This window comes from Meriones unguiculatus, chromosome 1 (genome assembly GCF_030254825.1).
Source record: "Meriones unguiculatus strain TT.TT164.6M chromosome 1, Bangor_MerUng_6.1, whole genome shotgun sequence".
Taxonomy (NCBI): Eukaryota; Metazoa; Chordata; class Mammalia; order Rodentia; family Muridae; genus Meriones; species Meriones unguiculatus.
The window spans coordinates 49841414-49864767 of NC_083349.1; the positions used below are offsets into that span (position 1 = coordinate 49841414).

Here is a 23354-nt window from a genome sequence, read left to right on the forward strand (position 1 = left end):
GACTTGAAGTTCAGTTCTCCTCCTCAGAGTGCCCGGTAAGATAGTCCAATGTTAACAAATCTTAAGTAAGTTTCTTAGTGACACTTAGGGAGTTGAGGGCCCTAAGTGCACTCTCGGGGTCTGTACATAGCTCCTGAAACATGTCCTGGTTTGAGTTTTATTGAACCTTTTTGTATTCAAGGATAGCAAATTTTCATTCTTAACTCTGTTTGCTGCAGTGTATCGTGTGGCTTTGACCATGTCTACAGCTGTGCCTGAGTCGTCTAGATTTTCAAAATTCACCCATGAGGTAGATTTATTTCCATTCAGTGTTAGTCACACACACACACACACACAAAGTAAGAAAGGTAGTTTGATATTTATAACCTCTCACTCAGAAATATAATCCAAATGCTTCTCTGCTTCTATGAAGAAGCAAGACTTCTATCCAAATAAGTTATAATATTTTAAATTTTACCAATAAAATTAAACAAAACTGGGGCTGAGGTTAGAGTTCAGTGGTAGAACACACACTTAGTGTGGGTGATGCCATAGTTTGAATTTCCAATGCTACAAAGAGGAAAAATAAATAAATAGCAGCAACTAGCCTGCGTTCACAGAAGATTTTTCATTTTTGGTGTTGGGGAGTGAGCCCAGAATTTTATGCATAGCAAGCAAGTGCTCTGTCACTGAACTGCAGCTCCAGCCCCAGAAGGACTTTGAACAGGTATTTTTGATACTTAAATAACTTATACACTGAAACATATACTCTTTTATAAACTGCCAGTGAAATGTATGCTGCTATGCAGGTCAACCCCCGACCTTTCCCTGGAAACAATGACACATACCAGTTCTGCTCCGGAATGTGTGCCGATTTCAATGGTTTAGACAAACTCGCCTGACAACTGGCACATGTTTTTATTCAAGGAATATGTATGCTGGCGCCTCTCACTCTGCACACGTATGTGCCTGCCGTGCTGCACAAATGCACATGCTTTGGTTCTGTGGCTCAGGGTGTCCAGGGCTCTGAGGCAAATTGTTTGGCTCCCAAGACAGAAGGTAGGGCAGAGTCATTAGAATGATGACACAAGCAGGAAGAGGTGTGGCCCGGGGTCACTCTGGCTTGTTTTTAAAAGACACTGAATTGGACATTTTTTAAAAATCCGTTTTTAAAAAACACGTGTAATGGGTCCTTTGGAGGGATTCTGGCCCTAGTGGCCTCCACTGTAAAAGTCCAGTGCTTGTCAGAAAGTAGATGCATCCAGCAAGAGTGCCCATAGAGCCATAATCCATGGTAGGGCCGACATCTGCTCCTCCCGCTGTGTCTCTGTCACCACGTGAGAAGTCCTGGGACTATGAGGCTTTCTTTAGCATTAGTACAATCTGGGAAAATTTTAGTCTCTGAGCGATATCCAGTGAGCTCTCCCCATGCTGCAGGAAAAAGAAACCATTTACTTCCAGGAGACCAATGTCAGTGAGGGCCAGTTGGCAATTTAGACAGACGGTTGACTCTCAGGCTTTGTTGAGGCTTTAAAAGGCATTCTGCTCTAAAATTTTTGAAATTATAATGATAATAATTTTAAAATGACTGGAAAGCAATCTTGAGGCTTGCCTGGACACCTGAGAGAGACCCTGTCTCAAAATTTAAAAAGCAAAAGGGGGTTGGAGATATAACCAAGTCAGTCGTAGCGAACTAGAACTTGCCTAGCATATTAAACGTGCTCTATTTAATCCCAAATATGAAAAACTAATATTTTTAAAATTCAAAAGTAGTGAGATACCTCCTTCCTGAACAATTAATTTTACCATGATTCGCGTGAGAGGCAGTGAGCTTACTTCAAAAAAGGCCCAGATGAGAAAAACTTGCCACTGGGAGGACCGCAGTTCCAAGGCTCTTACCTTATTCCTTATGGTGGGGTCTGCATGGGCTTCCAGAAGCAGGGGGATGACCGTCTGGTTCTTCATCTGGCATGCGTAATGCAAAGCAGTGCAGCCATACTGGAAAAGAAAGGGTCGACCTTGTAGTTCATCAGTCAGGCTGTCCACAGGCTTCGGCCCTCACCCCTTGAGCGACTAGTCACACTTTAGAGTGGACAACTGACCAAAGCCAATCTGCAAGCCAGTTATGAGTAGCTGTGAGCATTTTCTTCTCTTCCTCACCAAGTCTATGAAAATCCAATAAGCCACTGATATCTTCCCCTTTCTTATTTTCCATTCTAAACTAAAAGGTGTAACTTATAAAAAAAATTAAACTCATCATTATTTAGACATAAATGAAATATAGCATAAAAATGTAAGAAATTAACAAAACAAGAATTTGGTGGGCATTCAATCACAGCTCCATGGTAGCACCCGCAGAATAAGTTTGGCATCACAAGTAGAAGTGCCACTCTTTGGCAATCAAGTTTACACTTTCCCTCTTTGCTAAAATATTAGAAACCCTAAATTTTATCCAACAAATATAAGGAACTAAAACAACAGGGTAGTAAAACTTCCACTGACCCTGAGAGCATTAGCAGAAAAAGTAAATGTGACGCATAGAGGTGAAAGGTAAAAATCAAAACCTGCCGCTTCAGAGGGAGTTAATGATGCTTCAGTTATTGTGACGAGGGTGTTTCTCTGAACTTTGACCTTATCTACCTTCCATTTGTGAAAGAGGCCTCTCTCATTCTAATGGTTAGGACCTTGACCACAGCAGCTATTAACCCCCAGCGAGCCCTGGCAGCACTCTAATCACCCGTCTGAGGACTTTGCCCTAAAAGGCCAGTACAAATTTTGAGTTTATATTCAGGCTCGTTGGGCAGGTCTGTAGTCCCAGATACTCAGAGAGCCAATGCTGAAGGCTCACAAGGTCAAGGCCACCTTAAGGAACGTAACAAAAGGTTACCTCATTAAAAAAAATAATAATAGGGAGCATAGATATAGTTCCGTAGTATTTACCTAGCATGTAAGATGCTTTGAGTTCAATTTCTAGTACAATTTGTATTAATCTTCATTTAACAGGTAAGAAAATTATAATGTTCCAAGCCTACTTAACTAGAAAGTGACAAGATTACATGTATGCGTAGGCCTTCTAGCTCCAACTGCCAGACTACTAAGGATAGTATTTTGATACCATTTCCCTTAATATAGCACTACAGTTAAATGCAAAGTCTCTTAAATTTTTCCTACAATCAACAAATACTTTATGCTCATGAGTTTAGCCAAAGAATATCAATAACTCCAAAGTTACCTGATGGCAACAAGAAAAATAGAAAACAAAACCATATGCAAACATTTAGAAAAGCAAAGCATGCATCTGTGTTAACAAGTATCCTACCCAGGTATATCACTTGAATATAATTTCAGAATACAAACATACGCAGTCAGTAGCATTAACTTCAACTCCAGCATCAAGGAGCATCCGTACAAGGTTCTCATTCTGCTTTGTCTTTGATACCTGTTACAAACAGCAAGTATGAGAAAGTGTTTCAGAAACATTTATACCTCTTGTTTGGGACTGCTCCAATCAACTGGCTTCATGTTAATTTCTAGTTCTTAACACACACACACACACACACACACACAGTACAGTATCAGTTAAAGTCGCAATGCACAAGTTATGCTTCATGAATACCCAGCAATTTGATCAGAATGCATTCACAGGCCTAACCCCATCTCTACCTCATCCTTCTGCAAAATGAGGTCTAGTTCCTGTCTTTCTCTTTGTGGTTCAAAGGTTTCGTAAGTTCGCACTATTCTGAGGAAAACTTTAAATTCTTAACTGGGGCATATGGCCCTGGTCTTTTTCCATGCTTCACCTCCTGGCTTCCCTACTCTAGTTACAATGAACATTTGTTAGGCCTTATTTCCTAACAAATGTCCTATCTGCAGAGAATCACAACATAGGAAATGTCTTCAACTAGAAGCTTTCTCACTCTTTGCCTCGCAAGTATGTCTGTGATATTTCCAACCTTCACCCCTTTTCTCTGGCTTTCCCTGACCTACCTGGCCAGGTGAAATCCTTTTCTTCTAAGCTTTTGTAATGGCTGTATCTTCTGTGTCCCCAGCTTTATGGTGATTTCCCACAAGTCCACGCCATTTGATAAGAACCAATTCCCTGCCATGCTCTAATTCTGATGAGGGCAAGAACTTTCCCTAATATCTGGCCTGCACATAGGGGTTCATGATAAACATATGAAGCATTAAAGGAGTGAATGGCCTGAACTGAGACTCCTCAGAGGTGTCTTTCCCCCCCCCTCTCTCTAAGATTTTGACCATATGACTTAGGAACCTTTCTCCAACAGCTGGTCACCGGAGGAGACAAAGACCTCACTGCTCGTGTAAGCAGAGGCTGGCATTTTCCCCATGGAACCTCTGAAACTCCACTTGAATGTCATCCTCACCATGCTGCCTGCCTGTGTCACCTAAATTCTTTCTTTCCTGTCCCTTCTGTGAAGTGACTTGGTCCTTTCTAATCTTTACCCTGTAATTTGCCTCATGATGCTTATTCCTTACGCAGCACAAACTTACAATTCCAGGTCCCAGTAATAGTGCAGTTAGGCAGCCGTAGCTGGGCTGCTAATTGCCATCAGAATCTTTACACAGGCTTCAGCTTCTGAGCCGTGCTTGGAAGCACAGCAGAGTGTCAGTAAATTCTGAATAAGCCCTTAGTAATCCTCTCGCGATACTTTTCATCAAAACCTCTAAAATATAAGTGAATGACAGATTCTTCTTCATGCTCAGAAGTTACAAATGGTCAAATAACGTAAGGTAAATACACAAACAATTTTTTTTTCCAAAAAGCCTTCAATTATATAAGGAAATGATGTGTTCAGAAGTGAACTGAAGATTTCTCACCATAGTATTTCTTTTTTTAATTCTATGTCCTCTAAGTACCTAAGCAGAAAATAGAATTTCTAACTGGTGAATTTTTTACTGGAACTTGTTTTAATGGGAATAACTAATGTCTGCTGTCTGCTAGATACATAGAGAGGAAGCATTGCTGGTTAACTTGGGTTAAAGTGATCCATTGTTTTAGTCGTCTCTCAAAAGGAGAACTGGTCTCAATGGGACCCAGATGGGGGAAAAAAAGTGAACAAATTGGTGCAGAAAAAAAAAAAAGAACATACAAAATATCCAAGTTTGACCTTCTACTTAAGATGGTTCCTGAACTACTTACCTACTTATTTATTCGAGGAAATCATCCCACCAAAGACCCATGCAAGTGTGATTTGGTTTACTGAAGTGAGAGACTGGGTCAGAACCTCTCAAAAATAGCTTCTGTCCTTGTCAGCTTCCAGGCTAGGGGGATTTAGGATTTTTCTCTCCAACTCACCACTACGGTGAGTCCTTAAAATTCAGAAACTTGGAGAGAAATGGCATAGACCAAAAGCCTCAGGCAGTGATTCCTAGGCTCTCATTTATGCTGCTGGGTGATGGAGGTGAACCACAGCTCCCAGTGTGGTAAGACCCTGTATTTCTTCCGGAATGCACATTGGTCCTAATCCATGACGTTTAGTAGGCTGGGAAAAGTAAATGCATTTCTATCCAAAACATTTTTATCTATGAGAGGTTTGTTGAGATAGGATCCCACTGTAAGTCAAGAAACACCTGCACAAAACAAGGCTAATTTTGTGGCTATTTCCTTACACTACACTGTCAGGAGAAACTTGATGAGCCATTCCATGGCTCTCCTACACAGCTGGCCTTTGCCCTAACAACAGTGCTCACCATGAGGAAATATCCAATAAGCAAGACAGGCATTAAAAGGATAATGAGTAGATAATCAAAAAAGGTAAATCTCTTCTTCACAGCATAGTGCAAGCAGGTTCTCTCCTTCTGTAATTAAGAGAAGGATTGGTTAGTTCAAATTCCATAGATTTTAGATTACCCTGCAAAAGATTAAGTTCATGCATTTTTCTTTTCATTTCTTTTTTTTCACTATTGGTTTTTTAATTTAATTTTATTTTATTAATTACACTTTATTCACTTTGTATCCCCCCATAAGCCCCTCCCTCCTTCCCTCCTGATCCTGCTCTCCCTCCCCCTTCTTCACTCATGCCCCTCCCCAAAGTCCACTGATAGGGGAGGTTCTCCTCTCCTTCTGATCTTAGTCTATCAGATCACAGCAGGAGTGGCTGCATTGTAATCTTCCGTGGCCTGGTAAGGCTGCTCCCCCCTCAGGGGGAGGTGATCAAAGAGCAGGCCAATCACATTATGTCAGAGGCAGTCCCTCTTCCCATTACTATGGAACCCACTTGGACACTAAACTGCCATGGGCTACATCTGTAGAGGGGTTCTAGGTTATCTCCAGGCCTGGTTCTTGGTTGGAGTATGAGTCTCTGGGAAGACCCCTGTGTTCAAATTTTCTGGTTCTGTTGTTCTCCTTGTGGGATTCCTGTCCTCTCCAGATCTTACTATTTCCCACTTCTTTCATAAGATTCTATGCACTCTGCCCAACAGCTGGCCATAAGTCTCGGCGTCTGCTCTGATAGTCTGCAGGGCAGAGCCGCCACCAAGCAGTACAGACATTATGCCATATACCTTCAGGTCTCTTAAATAAACATTTATAGAATTTTTAAACGTAGGGCAACTCTGCATATTTAAACCAAAGACTGCGTATACTCATTCAACCTGTGTACTTTCTTTTAGACAGACATTTGTTTAATTAACTCGGGGTTTTGTTTACAAGAATGTTGAATTTGTAAACTATGGAGGAAACACTGGGGAAGGACCAAAGATAAGCAACAGAGATGAGTGTTCATACAAACCATGGCAGGATGGCTCCTCATGCTTAGTCTTTTGAGATTAAAAAAACAAAACAATATAATGAGATATAAACATAAGAGTATAGCTAGTATAAGAAGGCACATACATATAGCTAGCTCTTGATCATTGGTGGTGGAAATGTATCCATTTTGAGGTTTGCTGTGCAAAGTTTTAACTGCTTGGCAATTCTCCCATGTTTCCTAGCACACAGGCAGTGCTAGAAGATTGCAAACAATCTAATTCTTTAAATATGTCAGTAACCATTGGGTGATGGACGCATGCCTTGAGGAGCGGTGGGGAATGTACACCTAATTTAGGTCCTCGTAATTGAAGGAGGCCAGAAACATGCACAAATAGTTATCAGGCTTACAGGCTGCAGTGTTAACTGGAAAATCAAGCAAGTTAGCAGGAAAAGAGAACAAGAAAGGGGACTGAGCACTGGGGGGAAGCACTGTTTTCAAGGTACCTGTCTTTTCTGTGAAAATGTTGGAAAATAGTCAAGAATATGATAGGTTTTCAAATGAGCATTTGTCTTATTAAGTAAACACACGTAGAATTTGAATACTTAAACTAGTCAGTATTTTAATATTGTATATTCAAAACTGTATGCTGCTTTCATTAGAGTTTATACATCTTCTGTGCCATGTACATGCTTCCAAAAGTGTTTGTAATGGCTGTTTGGCTTCACTGAATGGAACTTTTTTTCACTTCATTAGTCACACCTACCCACTGGACTTTTCAAGCTGTTGAACTTTAAATTTGATGAATATTACCCAACTACCCTTGTTCACAGTCACAAAGCCTTGTCAACAATTGCAATTCTTTTGCATAAATCTCTTTAAGTTGACTAACTGACATAAAAAAATATAAATATGTTTCACACGATGTTACAAACTATGCTACACTGAGGTGATGACTTAAACTTCCTTCCCAGTCAACATTTGATTTTTCTTTTTAATCTTAGCCAATTACAAGTCAAAAAAAATATGCCATGCTGTGCTGTAATTTTATTTCAACTTGCTTTCCATTCAGCCAATGTTCTGATACATATTTCTGAATTACCAATAGGACTTTCTGATGTTTTAAGGCTTTTGTCCAGTACTTATCAAATAATTCTTAAATACACTTTAGAAATATAAGATACTGTCTCAAATTATTAATGCACAACTAATATTTGTAAAGAATAAAATTAGACATCAAACTACTATTTAAAAACATATGTAAAACCAGAAATTGCAAACCCAAAATGCCTCTGCTAAACCCACTGTTAGTTTACAGTGCATAACTAAAGTCCTTTCCATGATTTATATCCTATTAGAGCATCTCACAGGGTTGGGTGAGGTTCACCTCTGAAAAGCAAAGTCCAGGACTGCGCCTGTGCTGTGGAATGTCTCTCTTCCCCAGCCATAGCATGCTGCCAGAACCCACAGGTCTCCAGTTCCTGACGCAGCTGCTTGCCACATCCCAGCACACCCACACAGCTGTTCCAGGAAGGTCCTGTCCCTCTCCTGAGCTGCTTATCTCTCAGATTCAAGTCAAGCATGAGTTGCTTTTAAACTCGGCCAGGCTGTAGGCGTGGCTCAATAGGAGAACCTTCGCCTAGCTTGTGCCAAGTCCTGGGTCTCATACTGGTGGGGAAGAGCCCCCAAGCAGACAGTAAGTACAAGCAAGAAAATCTGGCAGTGACTTAAAAAAATCAGATTTATTTTTATTTTATGTGTATCAATGTTTTATCTGCATGTGTATACATCACTGCATGCCTGTCTGATGCCCACTGGAGGCCAGAAGAGGGTGCCAGATACCCCTGGAACTCGAGTTAATGATGGCTGAGCAACCATGTGAGTACAGGGGGAAAAACTTCGGACATCTGAAAGATCTCTCCGCCCCTGATTAAAGTTTCAATAATCCAGTGTTCCTCCTAGTTTTCTGGTCTCTAACTGACTTGGAAGTGGCAAGTGAGTCCCTACTAACTGTTTTTCTCATTGAAAGCACTTGAGTAGGTACAGACATTTGTAATTATTGTAAACGTTGTTTTGGATATTTACCCAGTACAGTTTAAATTTTGCTTAAACAATGCAGATATTAGAAAGTCAAAAAGGGTGCCACAGAAATGTTTAGAGAGACACACTCTAACACAGCTGCTAGTGCCCCTTAAACACAGTCTTTATGTGTCCGTGTCCATCTGGCTCACCAAGTTCTTTGTCTCCTAACATCGTTAGGTTCATCACGGACACTTTAGGATCTTCAGGAGAGCAAGACATTACAGTAGGAAGCATCAGTATCTGAATGCTGGAAGATGGTGCATGACATGCAAGAATGTTCCACCAGAATCTCTAGGGAGTGCTGGATGACAGCTATCAGAACAGGTGAATGAGGGATAAAGGTTCCCCATTTCAATAGAAAAGTGAAATAGAAGCTTTACAAGCAGAGTGGGAGGGAGTCCAGAGACTACCCCAGAGAGATTGGCGCAAGTCTTGCGTATCTGTTTTATTTAGCTTCCAGTTGGTTTTCTAAAGAACACAGTCTGGCCCTGTGGGCCAGCCTTCTGAGAGCTGACACTAAGTTATCTGCTAGCACTTCTTTATGTCTTTCTTCTCTTTCTATCATTACCCAAAGCCTCCTCATCCACCTACCCCTTGTCTCTATTATTGCACTCCTTCCATTGACTGTACTTCTCCTTTCCCTGTACTTTCCTTATCATCCCAATACTAATCGCTAGTCCTCCTCTGCTTTATTTTCCTTATACCCACATGAAGTAGCATCTTGGTTCATACAGTACCATCAATGTTCTTCTACTTCCTAAAATTATTAGCACCCAACAAGTAATCAGTTTTTGACCATGACTGTATTTTAATAAAGGGCCTACTTGTGGCTCTTGTTTTCACACAATATCCTACTCACAGACTGACCCTGGTGCCTGAAACAATAGGGCCTACCTCCTGAGCTACATGCATAGTTAAGCATAGGGAAATGGCAACTCAACCTTATGGCAATGTACTTCACTTTGGAACACAGCAAACACCTCCGGCAAAAAAGAATAAGAATGTGATGTTTTTAAAAAATTCACCCAACAACCTAACTTAGTATGTGAAAGTCTCAATTCAGAAACACGGGAAACAGGGAGAACGAAGGCACCATGCCATTCAAAAGTTTCCAATTAGACACTGGTAGTGGTCTATAAGGAGGGTGAAGTAAAGGAAATGCCAGACAAAGAGAAAAGTGACTGCACGAAGTTGTCCTCCAACTTCCTCCCCACATGCTCTCTGGCACACATGTCCCTATATACACATTGTATACAAATAATAATAATAAATATAAATATAATAATAATTATTATTATTTTAATTCCTGAGGTAAAAAGGCTTTTGCAAGGCAAAGGACATAGTTGATCAGGTGAAGGAAGAACCAGCCTACAAAATTAGATTATTTTTTTCTACCTCTACAACTGACAAAAGATTGATATATAGAATTCACAAAGAACTAGAAAGCCTAAATGACAAGAAATCAAACTACTTAATCAATAAAGGGCCAAGAAAAGACAGACTGTTTTTTTTAAAAGATGGATTAGAAATGTTCAACAAACAAACAAAAAAAATGATTAATGTCACCAGCCATAAGAGAAATACAAATTAAAATTCTATTAATTTTACCTACCTCTATCAGAACAGCAGTCACTAAGAACACAAATAAGTAGCAACTAATACAGGTAAGGATGTGAACAAATGGAACCCTAAAATAGTGTACTTGGGAACGTATCTAGTTCAGCCACTGTGGGAAATCAGTGTAGATGTACCTCAAAACATTAAAAACAGATCAACCCCATGATCCAGCTGCGCCACACCTGGGTGTTTACCTAAGAACTCCAAATCATATCACAGATAGGATGCGTGTACAATGGCAGCACGCTTCACCATAGCTCAGTTATAAAACCAAGCGAAATGTCCTTCAGCCGAGGAATAGATGAGCCAAATACGGTGCCTATGCCTCAGTGGAGTGCTGTAGCCGTGAAGGAAAACCTGTCACATCACTCCCTGAAAATGGAGGCAATGAGAAATCAAGAAATCGGGCAAAGGGAGCTAAGTCAGTCACAGAGAACTATTCCACTTTCTCTCATTTGTGAGTCATTTGTAATATATATATATGTGTGTGTGTGTGTGTGTGTGTGTGCAATCATGTACACATATTTGAGATGAAAGTAGAAGCAAAATTATCTTAGGGAACAAAGACTAGTAGGAGGATTATGTTCAAAGTACACAACAGACTTGGGTGAAGATGTTCTCACTTAACCCAGCACAAAGTACAGGAACATGAGTCAATGAAAAAAAGTATAAAAAACTGAAACTTATATTAAAACAATGGGTAAAAATCTAAATAAGGGCAGGCAAATTTTTCCTTTCTCCCTTTATTTCTGTAATACTGAAGAGAGAGCAAAGATAGCTTGGAAGAAGCAGAACAGAAAAAGGAGAAGCTGCCTACTGCCAGCAGAGTGGACCATCCTCTTCTTCAGAGGCACAGCAACGTCAGCACAAAACATCCCTGCTGGTTGAAATGCTTTGTTTATGCTCTCTCTTAGTCTAACAAAAAAAAAAAAATGCCTTTGGGTTTTGTAAGGCCAAGTCGGTGAAAGAGAATCGTTGATATCAGAAGCTATAAGAAGGAAAAGCAGCGAGCCCAGTTCCAGCAATTTGAGGAGAATCTTCACAGTTCGACTCCCCCTTCTGTTCCAGATACATCTGGGGTACATCCCCACATGCTTCCTGACATTCTCCTGTCTCTCCTCTCCGATTAGTCCTGTTACAGCTTCCCTGGTTCTGTGTACTTGATTGCTTTGGTATATGTATCTAATTTTATTTGTTTTTCTTTTGGGAAACACAAGCTAATATAAGAGAAACTACATTACTCATTATAGTTGGCACATTGTCTTTACATTATATAAGTGGTAAATGTATCTACATGGATAAACTTTTGGCTAAAGACATTCCAGAACTTTGGCTTGCACTTTTCCAAGTTAGGCCTATAGAAATTTCCAGTGCCGTTTGCCTTAGACCATCATCCCCCAGAAAACTCACCAAGTTTTTGAGGTTGACATCGGCATTTCTTCTTAAAAGAAAGGAGACAATTCTCAGGTGCCCCCGCCTGCAGGCACAGATGAGCGGAGTATCGCCATTGAAGCCGTCTTGGATGTCCACATAATGGTTGTCTTCTTTCGCCCACCGCCACACTTGCCCCAAGTCATTCTGGTAGGCTGCCTGGCAGATGGGCTGAGCCAAGAAGAGCAGAAGAGTTCTTGAAACACAGGCATGAACCACCGAGAAGAGAACATTACTCTAAGTCTCCCGTATGTCCACGAAGATCTGCTTACAGGCTCCAAAACTGATCGCCTCGTGACAAAAGGCTATGTGGACAACTGAGTAAACCGACGAAATACTGTAGGTATCATTCACTAAGGAAATTTTATATTGTGGCTTCAAATTAAAAAGATGCTATCAGAAAAAGAGAGTCTGGCTGGAGTATAATGATGCGTTAGGGGAAGAAAGAGCTCAGGGCAGCAGTGGGGTGAGAGAAAGCCCCCGTGGTTTTCTTCACTGTTTGGAAGGATCAGGATGTGTGGCCTTTTTGGAGTAAGTGTTTTGGGGATGTGACAGGCAGCCTGTGTTATTGCCTGCTCTGTCCCAGTAGATTAGTGACACTCCCTCCAGGGTGCTCAGACCTGTGTAATAATTAATAACTCACCGGTGACAACTAAGAAACTTACTATGGTACCAGGCATCCATCCCTTAAGGGTCATTGACCTTTGCCCACGAATGCTTGTGAGATCCTAATGGCCTATGTGTGAGATGAAACAAGAAGTGATACACATATTTCATCCCAGCTCTTGGGAGGCAGAGGCAGGCAGACCTCTCTGAGTTTGAGGCCAGCCTGGTCTACCGAGGGAGTTCCAGGACAGCCATAACTACAGAAAGAAAAAAAACAAAAACAAGACAAAACAACAACAACAACAACGAAAAGGAATACGATAGTGAGTTAATGGTGTCCTGGCCCTGAGGTATTTAACTGCTTGTTTTCTGCCTTTGCTATTTAACCACTTGCTTATCACTGAGACCTGGATGAAGCGGTCTTTTTGTTATTGTACAACCCTTTTGGCACAGCCTGCCTTTTGCCCTCCTTCTGCGGGCAGTAAGAATAAATTCATTTAATCTAAATTTGAATTGAGTCTTTGGTCTTTCCCTGTGGATTTGAACGCCACAACAGTGCAGCCTTGTTGGAGGAAGTGTATCGCTGGCAGCGGGCTTTGAGAGTCTTGCCATGTGCTTGCTGCTGACACAGCGGGACGCGGCTAGTTCTCCGCTACTATCCTGGAGCCGTGCACGCTGCCATGATCCCAGCGCGATGATAATGGACTGACCCTCTGAAACCGTAAGCAAAGCACCAATTAAGTGCTTTCTTTTATAAGATCACAGCCACGGTGTCAATAACCAGTGACTAAGAACTCATTGTTCTGTCTGGTCCAGAGGATTATCTGCGATAGCCAAGGAGTAGTTTCAAATGAGCCGGTTTATTAAGCATGCAGTGAAGAAAGGGAAAAGAACAAATACGCAAGCAGCAGGTAGATAACAAAAGACCAAGTCAGGAGCTCACAACTGAGACGACTGAAGTGGACTGACTGAAGGAATACACCAAGGTCACATCATCAAATCAACGGTAATCGACTGGGGAAGCGGAGGCAGTAGCTGGGGTTCCCAACTGAGGTCTCTCTCCATAACTGAGACTCCCATAGCTGGATTTCCAGTTTCTGCTCCTTTATCACCTCCTGGAAGGCATTTTGTACCATGCAATAAACATCAGTAGCCTCTGCTGGACACGATGTTTTATCCTTGAGCTGTTTTTTGGTTTTCTTTCTCTTCGTAACAGAGCTAGCTGGGCCCAAACTGCCCCTGGGCAAGAGGTCTTAGAGAACACTTACAGACAAACTTGCTTGAAGTGTCTGAAATGTGGCAGGGGCAGCCCCACTTCCGGGGCCAGCTCCTTAATGAGCGGAAACAGCACAAGATGATTTACCAGGGTAGCGTCCTCCACACTCACTGAATTGGAGTCCTCTCAGCTGTGCTAACAACTGAAAGGATTCCCTGCTGTTTTGCACTGTGTCCAATAGGGGGCAGCTCAGTGTCAGAAAAGCACACAGGAAGCAGAAGAGAGGTCTGTCAAACCTGCTAGTGTTCTACAGCATGGAAGGAAGGGTGGCTATAGTTTTGAGATGTTTGTTATATAGTTTATAAGCAAGTAGAAAAGAGGGGTTCGGAGGTTCCCAACATAGAGAAAGGAAAGTGTTTAAAGAGATGGACTAGACACCTTGATTTGGTGGGACGTACATTGCACACATCAGTCAAATTGTTCCACTGTACTTCTTAAATGTGCAGCTTATTGTGTTAGATAAAACACTAAGATAAAGAGAAGTTTAAATGTCAGTAAGTAAAGGAGGGTAGCCATTCTGGCAGAAAGAAAAAGCTCTTCTGGATTTTTGAAGTTCCTGGAACCTAGAGGCTCTTTAGCTTAGTTACACCTAGAAAATTAACTGTAAAGCTTTAAAAATCCCCCTGTGTGCCCAACACCAACCAAGGGAGTCTCTGTCGCCCTCAGGACTGATCCCACCCACACAGTAGCTGCCCATCACATCCTCCGTGACCAACTGGATAAGGGTACTGCCCATACGTAGACACAAGAGCCTCTCAAACCTCACAAAGCTCATCTTTCCAACTACTTCTTTGTCCGATCCCTTAGCTACAGCTTTAGCCCGGGTTAGTACACCCTTATTGCATGGCTTAAATGTATCCTTCACCACTCATACATTAGAAATATGATGCCCAGTGTGTTGATGCTCAGAGGTGGGCACAGATAACAGGTTTTTGGGTCATAGGGACATGACTCTCGTGCATTAGTATCGTTACTTCCCAAGCGTGCTCATCCTTTTGGTAGTGGGTTCCTTACCTTAAAAGGATAGGTCTGTTTCCCACTGTTCTCTCCCACCTTCCCTTTGCCTTTCTGTCATGGAACAGTGAGCCCTCACCAGACACTGACCCTCAGGGTTAGACTTCCTTCCTTTCAAAAGGAGAGCCAACACATTATGAATTACTGTTCTGTGATGGTCGGATCACCTGGAAACAGACTGTCAGAGTTATCGGCAGTCACCTTCCCAACTAGCCTGCTAGATCCCTGAGGGCAGTTATGGTTGTCTACACATTCTCACTGTATCCGGCGTCTAGTAGAGTGTGTGACGCTTTGTGGGCGTTCAACATATTCTCCGTGAGTGAATAAACTCGATGAAAACAGACATTTATTGAGTAGCTCAGCTGTTCCTGAAATCCTCAAAAATGCCCTGTAAGAGAAGTAATGTGTGTGTGTGTGTGTGTGTGTGTGTGTGTGTGTAGTGAGTATATATATATATACACACACAGGTGAAATTAGGAGAGACTGTCTCCTTATCCAAAGTCACATAGCTCTTACATGAGCCAACTGTGCCATGGAGCACAGTTGCCACACATTCTGCCTCTAGTTACCTCGGTCTTACTTGTCTCTCTGGCTGCAAGGCTTAATGCCAGAAGCAAGCTAAGGTTTACACACTCATGATTCTGATTAGTCCCCTCCCATCACCGACCTGCTAGTGCTTGGTTACATATTCAAAACTGATTTAGAATTAGCACTATCTGTGAAAAACAAAAAACAAAACAAAACAAAAAAAAACTTGCTGGGTATGGAGGCAGTTGCTTGTAATCCCAGCACTCAGGAAGAAGGAGCAGGAGGAACAAGAGTTTGAAGCCAGAGGAGATCATATAGTAAATAAATATAGTAAACCTGAGGTCAGCCTAGCTACACAAAGAGACACTGTCAACACCCACCCACCCCACCAAAAAAAAAACAGTAGTAGAAACCAGAAGGAGAACCTAACAGCAAAACAGGAAGGTTTCAAGAAAAAGGAAAGATTTGGAAAGATTTAGATGTGATAAATACTATGAAATGATCAGTTTTCATAGAACAGGGCAAAAGGCAGCATACAGTGGCCTCAATATAGTGTCTTTGAACGACTAGGATCAGGGCGAGGGAGTTCGAGTAAGTTTAGCAGGGAAAGCAGGCAGTAGAGTAGGTAGCACCGAGGGTCTGGCCAGAATTCTGTTCAGGTTAGAGGGAAATGGTGCTTTTGGGTGATGAGAAACACAAGCTTCAGATGTGAATTCCTGTGTGCTAACCTTCACTCTCCCCTTTTGCAGAGGTGTTATTTGGACAATTTACCTGAAAGCCCTTTAGACAATTGTGCTGAATTTCCTCCTCCATCCACTAACCATTCCTTCTGCATAAGGTGACAGGAAGAACTAGACCTGACTGTGTGGACGAAGCAGTTTGTTTGGAGCTGAGTCATCCGAAACCCTCAATTAGTGCTAGCTACTTTTCTAATTATTGAAGTACAAGGATCCAATTAGGATGAGCAGGAATGGTTATGAAATAGGAGATGATTGCTGAAAGAAAATGGAAATAACAGGACAGGGCAAAAAGGATTGAGTCAAATGACCCAGAAGGAAAATGTTGGCTCCAAGGCCAGGCAACAGAGAAAAGACAGATAAACTCAGTAGAGAGAATTACAGATTGGATGAAGTATTTTTGCCAGAAAAATATTTTGGCCACCACTCTTTATTTTAATACATGTCTGCCGTGTGTGTATAGGTTGGCAGAAATATCTAGGCAGAGGAAAAGCATTGGAGTTTACGTAGGTGAACAGGTTAATGACATAGGAGACAGGGCGGAGACAAGGGGAGAGGAGACTCGCAAAACACATGGGTGGAGGAACTGGTGCATCCCTAATGACTAGTGTCTGTTTGGGCTGAACGAAAACATGAGATGGTTTTAATCATCAAGTGAGACACCAGAATCATAAGGGACAGCTGGCTGAGCTGCTGCAGGGATTTCTTCAGCAAAGCTATGGTTGGAGAAGGGTGGAGGGACGGGGCCCAGGGTAAAAGTCTGGAAACCTGTCTGTCTGCTGGGAAAGTGGTGGTTTACCACGACTCACACATAAATTAGCAAGATGGAGAAGGATGCCCTTGAAAGAGAAACCAGCAAAGGGGAGAAGAGAAAAGTTAGCATGAAGAGTGACCAGAGCAAGGTTCACGTGCTAGGAAACCATGAAGCCAAAATTAAACTGTGGAAAATCTCCTCTGTGCATCTCCTTGATGCATACTAAAATTAACATTGCCCATAAGTACTAAGAAGATGCTAGAAGTTAGGCGGATTCCCTGGTAAGCAGACAGATAGGGAAAGCAACCCACTCCTTTCCCCCATGGCTAGGTAATAAGGTTGGTAAACACCCAAGATGGCTGGCTTCTTCCTCACTTTTCTGATCTAAGACAAAAGTGTGACAGTTTAAAACAGGACCTTGTGGGCTTTTGTCTCCCATCAGCAGACCCCCTGCTGTGGCCTGACTCAACAAGTTCAAGGCCAGGGTCAAAACTTTTTCCCGAAACAGCTATGAGCCCATCTTCTTTCTTCAAACTGACCAGTCCTGAGTTAGGAGAAGAAAACTCTTCGGAGACTATAACAAGCAAACAAACAAACAAAAAAAAAAAAAAACAGGCATTGAGAAGGGTCTAGATTACAGAATTACAGTGACAAGTCCTTGGGACGCCACACAAATTTAGGTCCCCTTTCTCACCCAGCAACAGCCTGTCCCTCCAGCTTATTGCCCTGAAAAGTTTCCCAGGCTTCCTGTGTTTACAAAGAATGGAAAGCATTCCTGGTGACAGACAGTGGTTGATCCTTTTGACTTTGCAATGAGTGTAAACTGAAAGTATCTAAACCTGTAATCTGTGCTGTGCATGTTGCTTTACATGCTCATAACACTGTATTTATCCTATTTGAAGATTCGTACATGGGTATTTCTGTTTTGTTTTGTTTTTGTTGTTTTTTTTCTATGAAAATGGTTTCTGATGATGGGACTGGAGGGATGAACTCAGATACCTTGAAAACAGGAAGGCTTGAATTTCATCTTCCAACACCCATATCAAAAAAGCTAGATATAAAAACAAATAATGAATAAATAAATATAAAAAATTGAAAGCTAGATATGATGCCATTCGCTCATTATCTGGGGAGGTGAGGTAGCCAGACCTCTGGATCTCACTGGTCATCCAGCCAAAGCTAAACAACCAGTCCAGTCCAGTAAAAGACCCTGTCTCAAAAGATGGTGGACAACTCCTGAGGAAAAATACCCAAGGTCGTACTCTGGCCTTCACATGCACACACATCATATAACACACACACACACACACACACACACACACACACCAATACACACACAATTGTGTGTGAGCACACAATTATGATAAGAGGTATTACAAATGAATTTTGCCAGAGAAAGAAAATTTGTCCCACTCTGGGACAGCCTGGGTGCTGAAACAGAGGCCAAAAAGGAAAAGGAAGGCTTCCTGTAGATTTTAAGGTCACTCGGGATAACCTCGGGGAACAGAAAGGAACAGGAAATTGTGATTTGAGAAGGCAGAAGTAGATGTGGAGCAAAATGACGCAAAGGTAGAGAAAGGGTCATAAACAAGGGGTTTCAAAAGCTGATCTGTGATCAAAAACTGGCTATGGTGAGCCTGAAGGGGGCTGAACCTTGAGAATACCGTGACGTCAGGCCAAAGCCACGAGATTGCAGACTCAAATGAAGGTGGAAGATACTCTAAGAGGTGAGGAGGAGGAGAAGGGACTATCTGCTAACAGTGTGCTTCTGTTACGGGCTCCCTGGCCCTGCCCGTAGCCTGTGGATGGCGTTACCTGCGGCCATGTTCTGCACAGCTGAAAAGTCAACACTAAATGAATTGGAACTAGGCTGCTTTTTTTCTCCTAAACCCACTACTGCTCTTTTTATTTACAACATTCTGGCTGGCTCTTGAATATTCCATACTCTTACCTGTTTTCAGGTCTCTGCACTTCTTGGAATGTATGAGGCTATCCGGTAGTTTCAGCTCACGGGTCGGCCACAAGAACGCTTCTTGACCACTGCACCGGAAGGATCATTTCCCAGCCCACTTCCTGTCATATCGCCTTGCTTTACGTTTTAAATTATTCTTATCCTTATAGAAAGCATGAATTACCCCTATTTCCAAAAACGTGAGGTTTCCTTTTTTTTTTTTTTTAATTCAGTTTTGGAGTGAGTCATCAACTCTGATCAGGCTTTCTGTCCCTTCCACTTTCAGGTAACCTCCTCGTTATCTTGCTATCCTTTCCCCTTTTGGACCATGCGGCTTATTCCTCAGGATCATTTCCCAGAAATCTCTTTAGTATTCCCTATACCACAAGAAGTTCCCAGAACCACGAGTGGTTCATAACTGGCATTTTAAACCACTGCTGGAGGCCCACTATTGCCCCACTAGTTGAGAATATTTGCGAATCTGCTGACAGCACTGTGGCCGTCTCAAAGCTCTCTAGGAGATGCTGAAGCAAAGAAGGGTTGAGGAACCCAGAAGGTGAGCAGAACAAAAGTAAGCAATGACAGAGTATTACAGCTTTTAAACTCACTCTAGCTGTGGGCTGCTCAGTCCAGTTGCCTGCCTGGACCTGCTATGAAATGGATATTTCTCCTCAGACACCTAAGGGACATCCTACAAGTTCAGACACCACTTGCCAAAAACAAAACAAAACAAAACAAAACAAAAAAACACATTTCTTCAGTGACAAAAAAAAAAAAAATCTGTAATTTACATACTTTAGATTGCCAATCCTGAAGCAGACTATACTGAGAAAAATGACATGGAAGGACTTAGAACCTGCCTCCCCTTGCAAGACAGTAACTTATTTGCTTCAATCATATTCCATGTTATTTGTGATTAATACTAATCTTGAGCTTTGAGGAATTACCTATGAGATCTTTTAGTGGGGTGTGTGTATGGGTATATTTAAGATTTCATAGAAAATTTCCTGTTAATATATGTTATGTCCCCTGTGTCCTTTGCAGTAAGCTAAATAAACCTTTTTCATTGTAACAGGAAAGCAAAAAGAAAACTCCAACTTATTTTGTCCTTGAGATAGCTGAGAAGTTAAACATTTATATCACTTTGGAAGTGATTCTTACTTCTACTTGGAAGTAAACAGGCCTGACCTGGCCTGTGCGTGCCCTAACTAAGCTGCTTGACAAATTCCCACCACGCTGATATGCTATCTCACTCCTCACTGCTCTTTGGTAGGCACTCAAAAACTGTAGCCCTTCTCATGACCTAACCTACTCACCATAATCTTTAAGGAACCATAGATCTATACACTGAGTTAGGGAGGCAAAATGCATGATCTTAATCTGCATTAGAACAAGATCGGCGTTATCTGCATACACATAGGAGTCTGAGAAAATCATCTGCCTTAAGCAGGAGTTCTGACAGGAATGGTGGCAAAGAGCTCACACCTGGAATTCCCCGTCAAAACTAGTTTTCTGGACCCTGCATAAGCGGAATCCGAACTCTGCAGTGGGTATCCCAAAGACTTCACTAGTTTCTCTCCCTGACGCTCAGAAAACTTGCCAGAGTGGAATGTTCATACATTAGGCCTTGATGTCCCTCATGTACATGTGACTCCTTCATGAGATCAAAATCGCTAAGCAAGATATTCCCAGAACGGTGAAATGAGCAAACAACGCACTTAGGAAAGGAACACACAAACCCATACACACACACTCACAAACTCATGCTCACACACGCACATTTAAGGCAGGTGCCAAACACCTACCTTTCATGCAAGGAGACCAAAATCAACAAGGTTCCTTAAGCCTAGAGACTGGAATGCAGATCAGCGAGTTAATTGTGTCAGAGAAGGAGGAAGTAGTAAGCCATGAATACTAATAATAGCATTACTGTGCCTCGGATATTCTTGTTTAAACATGGTCCTTTGAAACATTGAAAATGTATTTGATTGTAGAAAGTTACTTTCAATGTAGGAAAATGTCCTGTCTATCAGCTACGAAAAGGAAATCGCCAAAATATCGACACGGGGCTGCCTGTCACCGCTTCTATGTGGGGATAAACTGTATTATTAATTGCCAGAGGAGAACTTTCCCATAACAAGCTTGAAGTTGTCAGTCTATTCAAGGGTCCCATAGAAAAGCTTGCCAATTTTTGGCTTTTTAGAAAATCTAGTTAGATACAAGTTTTCCTCACCCTCCAGTGTTTAACACGATACAGATGCAACTCTGTTTATCAAGGTTTGTATCACCTCTGCAATTAGGATGACAGGAAACATATATCCCATCACTCTCGACTCAGGACTAGTGAAAAAGTTAGTATTTCACTCTGACTTGTGTTGAACTGTTAAAAATACTACATCTCCTAGCACACGGAACCTTTCCTGGCTTAATACTCACAAGGAACATGAAACAGAATTGAAAATAACAGGGATACACAATTATATGTGAAAAACATGAGCAACTTTTAGCTCTTGTGGATTCAGAAACGTGACATACCTCAGAATACAAGATTCCCATCCTTGTCCTTTCTGGATGTGTTCCCTGGTCTACTGTGCAGTGGTGAATCTTCTGGAGGCGTTTCTAACTAGCATTTAATTTCTTCCCGGAAAGAAAGGTCCTTGGAAGTCCACGCTGGTGGCGAGCCCTCTTGTTCCGCTCCTGGGAGTGCTTTCCCAGCAGTCTGTGACAGCAACACACCTTGTGGAGAGACTGGCTGATGAAGCAAAGGCATTGGCTTACCAGGTAATGATCCCAGAGCCCTATCATTGTTACAGCCAGGGGAACCGGTTTCTGAGTCATGTGTGCTCTCCCAGTGGCTGAGTCCGGTAAAGAAGGAGGCACAGGTGGGGTGCTGGGAGGAGGAGCTTCTTAGGCCAGCAGGAAGAGTTCAAAACCCCATACTGTGTTTCGGCAATTTCTTAATTGAAATCTAGCATACAGTGGCCACGATGATCAGCCAGCTTTTTTAGTGAGAGTCATTGAGTCTAGCTGAGCAAACAACACCCGAATTTCTCAAAGGCCATTGCTAGCAAACAATACCTTGACAGGGGCGGGGCCACTTAAGGAGTCCTACATGCCAATAAATTAAACTTAACTTATTAACGTTTAATTTGAATTGACATGCGGTAATTACACACATTTATGCAATACTATGTGATAGTTCAAAACAAGTATTATATATAATGGTCAAACAAGAACAATTAGCATGTCCACATTTCAGTGTAGTTTCTGTGCATTGAAAACCTTCAAATTCCTCTCTCCTACTTTTTATAAATAAACAAAAAGATTCAAAATAGGCCCCTCTGAGGTACTGTGGCATACTAAGCCTGACTCCCTCTATAACTCTACTATGGTCCCTGTGATTCAGCCTTCTCCATGACCACCAACATCTTCTGAGCCTGCAATGGTCACCGCTCTACTCTCTTATTACATAGAGAGGCCAGCCAGCACCCTGCTGTATGTTATTTTGTGTTGTGTAAAACTGGTGTTTTCAGACTGTGCCTTGTCCCGAGAGACTTCATTTTACAAGCACATGTGACTCCACTGTGAGAATGGCGGGTGACTGGACATCGTGCTGGACACATGAGCAACACGGTCTTCTGCCCGACACGACCCGAGCGGCACACCCTGATAAGGAGTTCATTCCTTAAAGGAGGAAAGGCATCGTCACTGGGAACTGGGACCGCAGAGGCACGTGGGCGTATTAAGATCATGACAAGAAGACTGGCTTGAAGACTTAGCAGAGGTTCCCCACTGAGGTACGGATGCAGCTCTCTCACCTGGACTGAGGGCGATGCCTCACAGACCACTTATAAAGAGACCAATGGAAAGGGAGTTCATCATTGTCCCAGAGACTTCAGCTCAGCTCACTCCCTATGGTTGATGGAGCCAACCTCAAATTTCTGTCCACCCATCTCCCTGTTGTTTGTGGGGACCTCATCGTGCCTTTCGCTCTCTAGTCTCTGTGCTTCAGTTCCCATGTCTCATCTCTGAAGCTCCACTCTGACCTGCAGCCTGTGTCTGTCACCACCACAGCAACAGCAGTGTCTCTGGCAGATACTGGTTCCTTATTCCTGCATAGACTACCTGATAGAAGCTTCCCAGCTTCTAGCTCATTGAACAGCCTTTTTAAAATTAATTAATTTATTTTTATTACAATTTATTCACTTTGCATCCCAGCTGTAGTGCCCTCCCTTTTCCCCTCCCAATCCCACCTCCCACTCTCCCTTTTTTCCTCCCATACCCCTCTCTCAATCCACTGATAGGGGACCTCCTCCTTCCCTTCCCTCTGACCCTAGCCTATCAAGTCTCATCAGGACTGGCTGCATTGTCTTCTTCTGTGGGCTGGTAAGGTTGCACACACCCCAGGGGGAGGTGATCAAAGAGCCAGCCACTGAGTTCATGTCAGAGACAGTCTTTTTTCTGCTTACTAGGGTATTCACTTGGAGATTGAGCTGTCATGGGCTACATCTGTGCAGGGGTTCTAGGTTATCTCCATGCATGGTCCTTGGTTGGAGTATCAGTCTCAGAAAAGACCCATGTATCCAGGTTTTTTGGTTCTGTTGCTCGATTGTGGATATTAGACATATAATTTAGGATAAGCATACTAAAATCTGTATACATAAAGAAG

At 42.3% G+C, this 23354-nt stretch overlaps 1 protein-coding gene across 1 annotated transcript; it reads right to left on the reverse strand.

Moving 5' to 3' along the window:
- Positions 1 to 882: 882 nt before the first annotated feature.
- Positions 883 to 21527, reverse strand: Ankrd22 (ankyrin repeat domain 22). The gene is made up of 6 exons (XM_021657973.2): positions 21221 to 21527; positions 11799 to 11990; positions 5692 to 5799; positions 3341 to 3418; positions 1879 to 1977; positions 883 to 1410 (listed from the first exon to the last, which is right to left on the reverse strand). The coding sequence occupies exons 1-6, from the start codon at positions 21239 to 21241 to the stop codon at positions 1333 to 1335; spliced, it is 576 nt and encodes a 191-aa protein (XP_021513648.1). The 5' UTR covers positions 21242 to 21527; the 3' UTR covers positions 883 to 1332.
- Positions 21528 to 23354: the final 1827 nt, after the last annotated feature.

Coding starts and splice junctions, on each gene's coding strand:
- Ankrd22 (XM_021657973.2), bottom strand. CDS start 21,241: ATGGGAATCTTGTATTCTGAG. Junction 11,991..21,220: donor TGGGAATCTTGTATTCTGAG/GTATGTCACGTT, acceptor TTCTTGGCTCAG/CCCATCTGCCAGGCAGCCTA. Junction 1,978..3,340: donor AAGTTAATGCTACTGACTGC/GTATGTTTGTAT, acceptor TTTCTTTTCCAG/TATGGCTGCACTGCTTTGCA.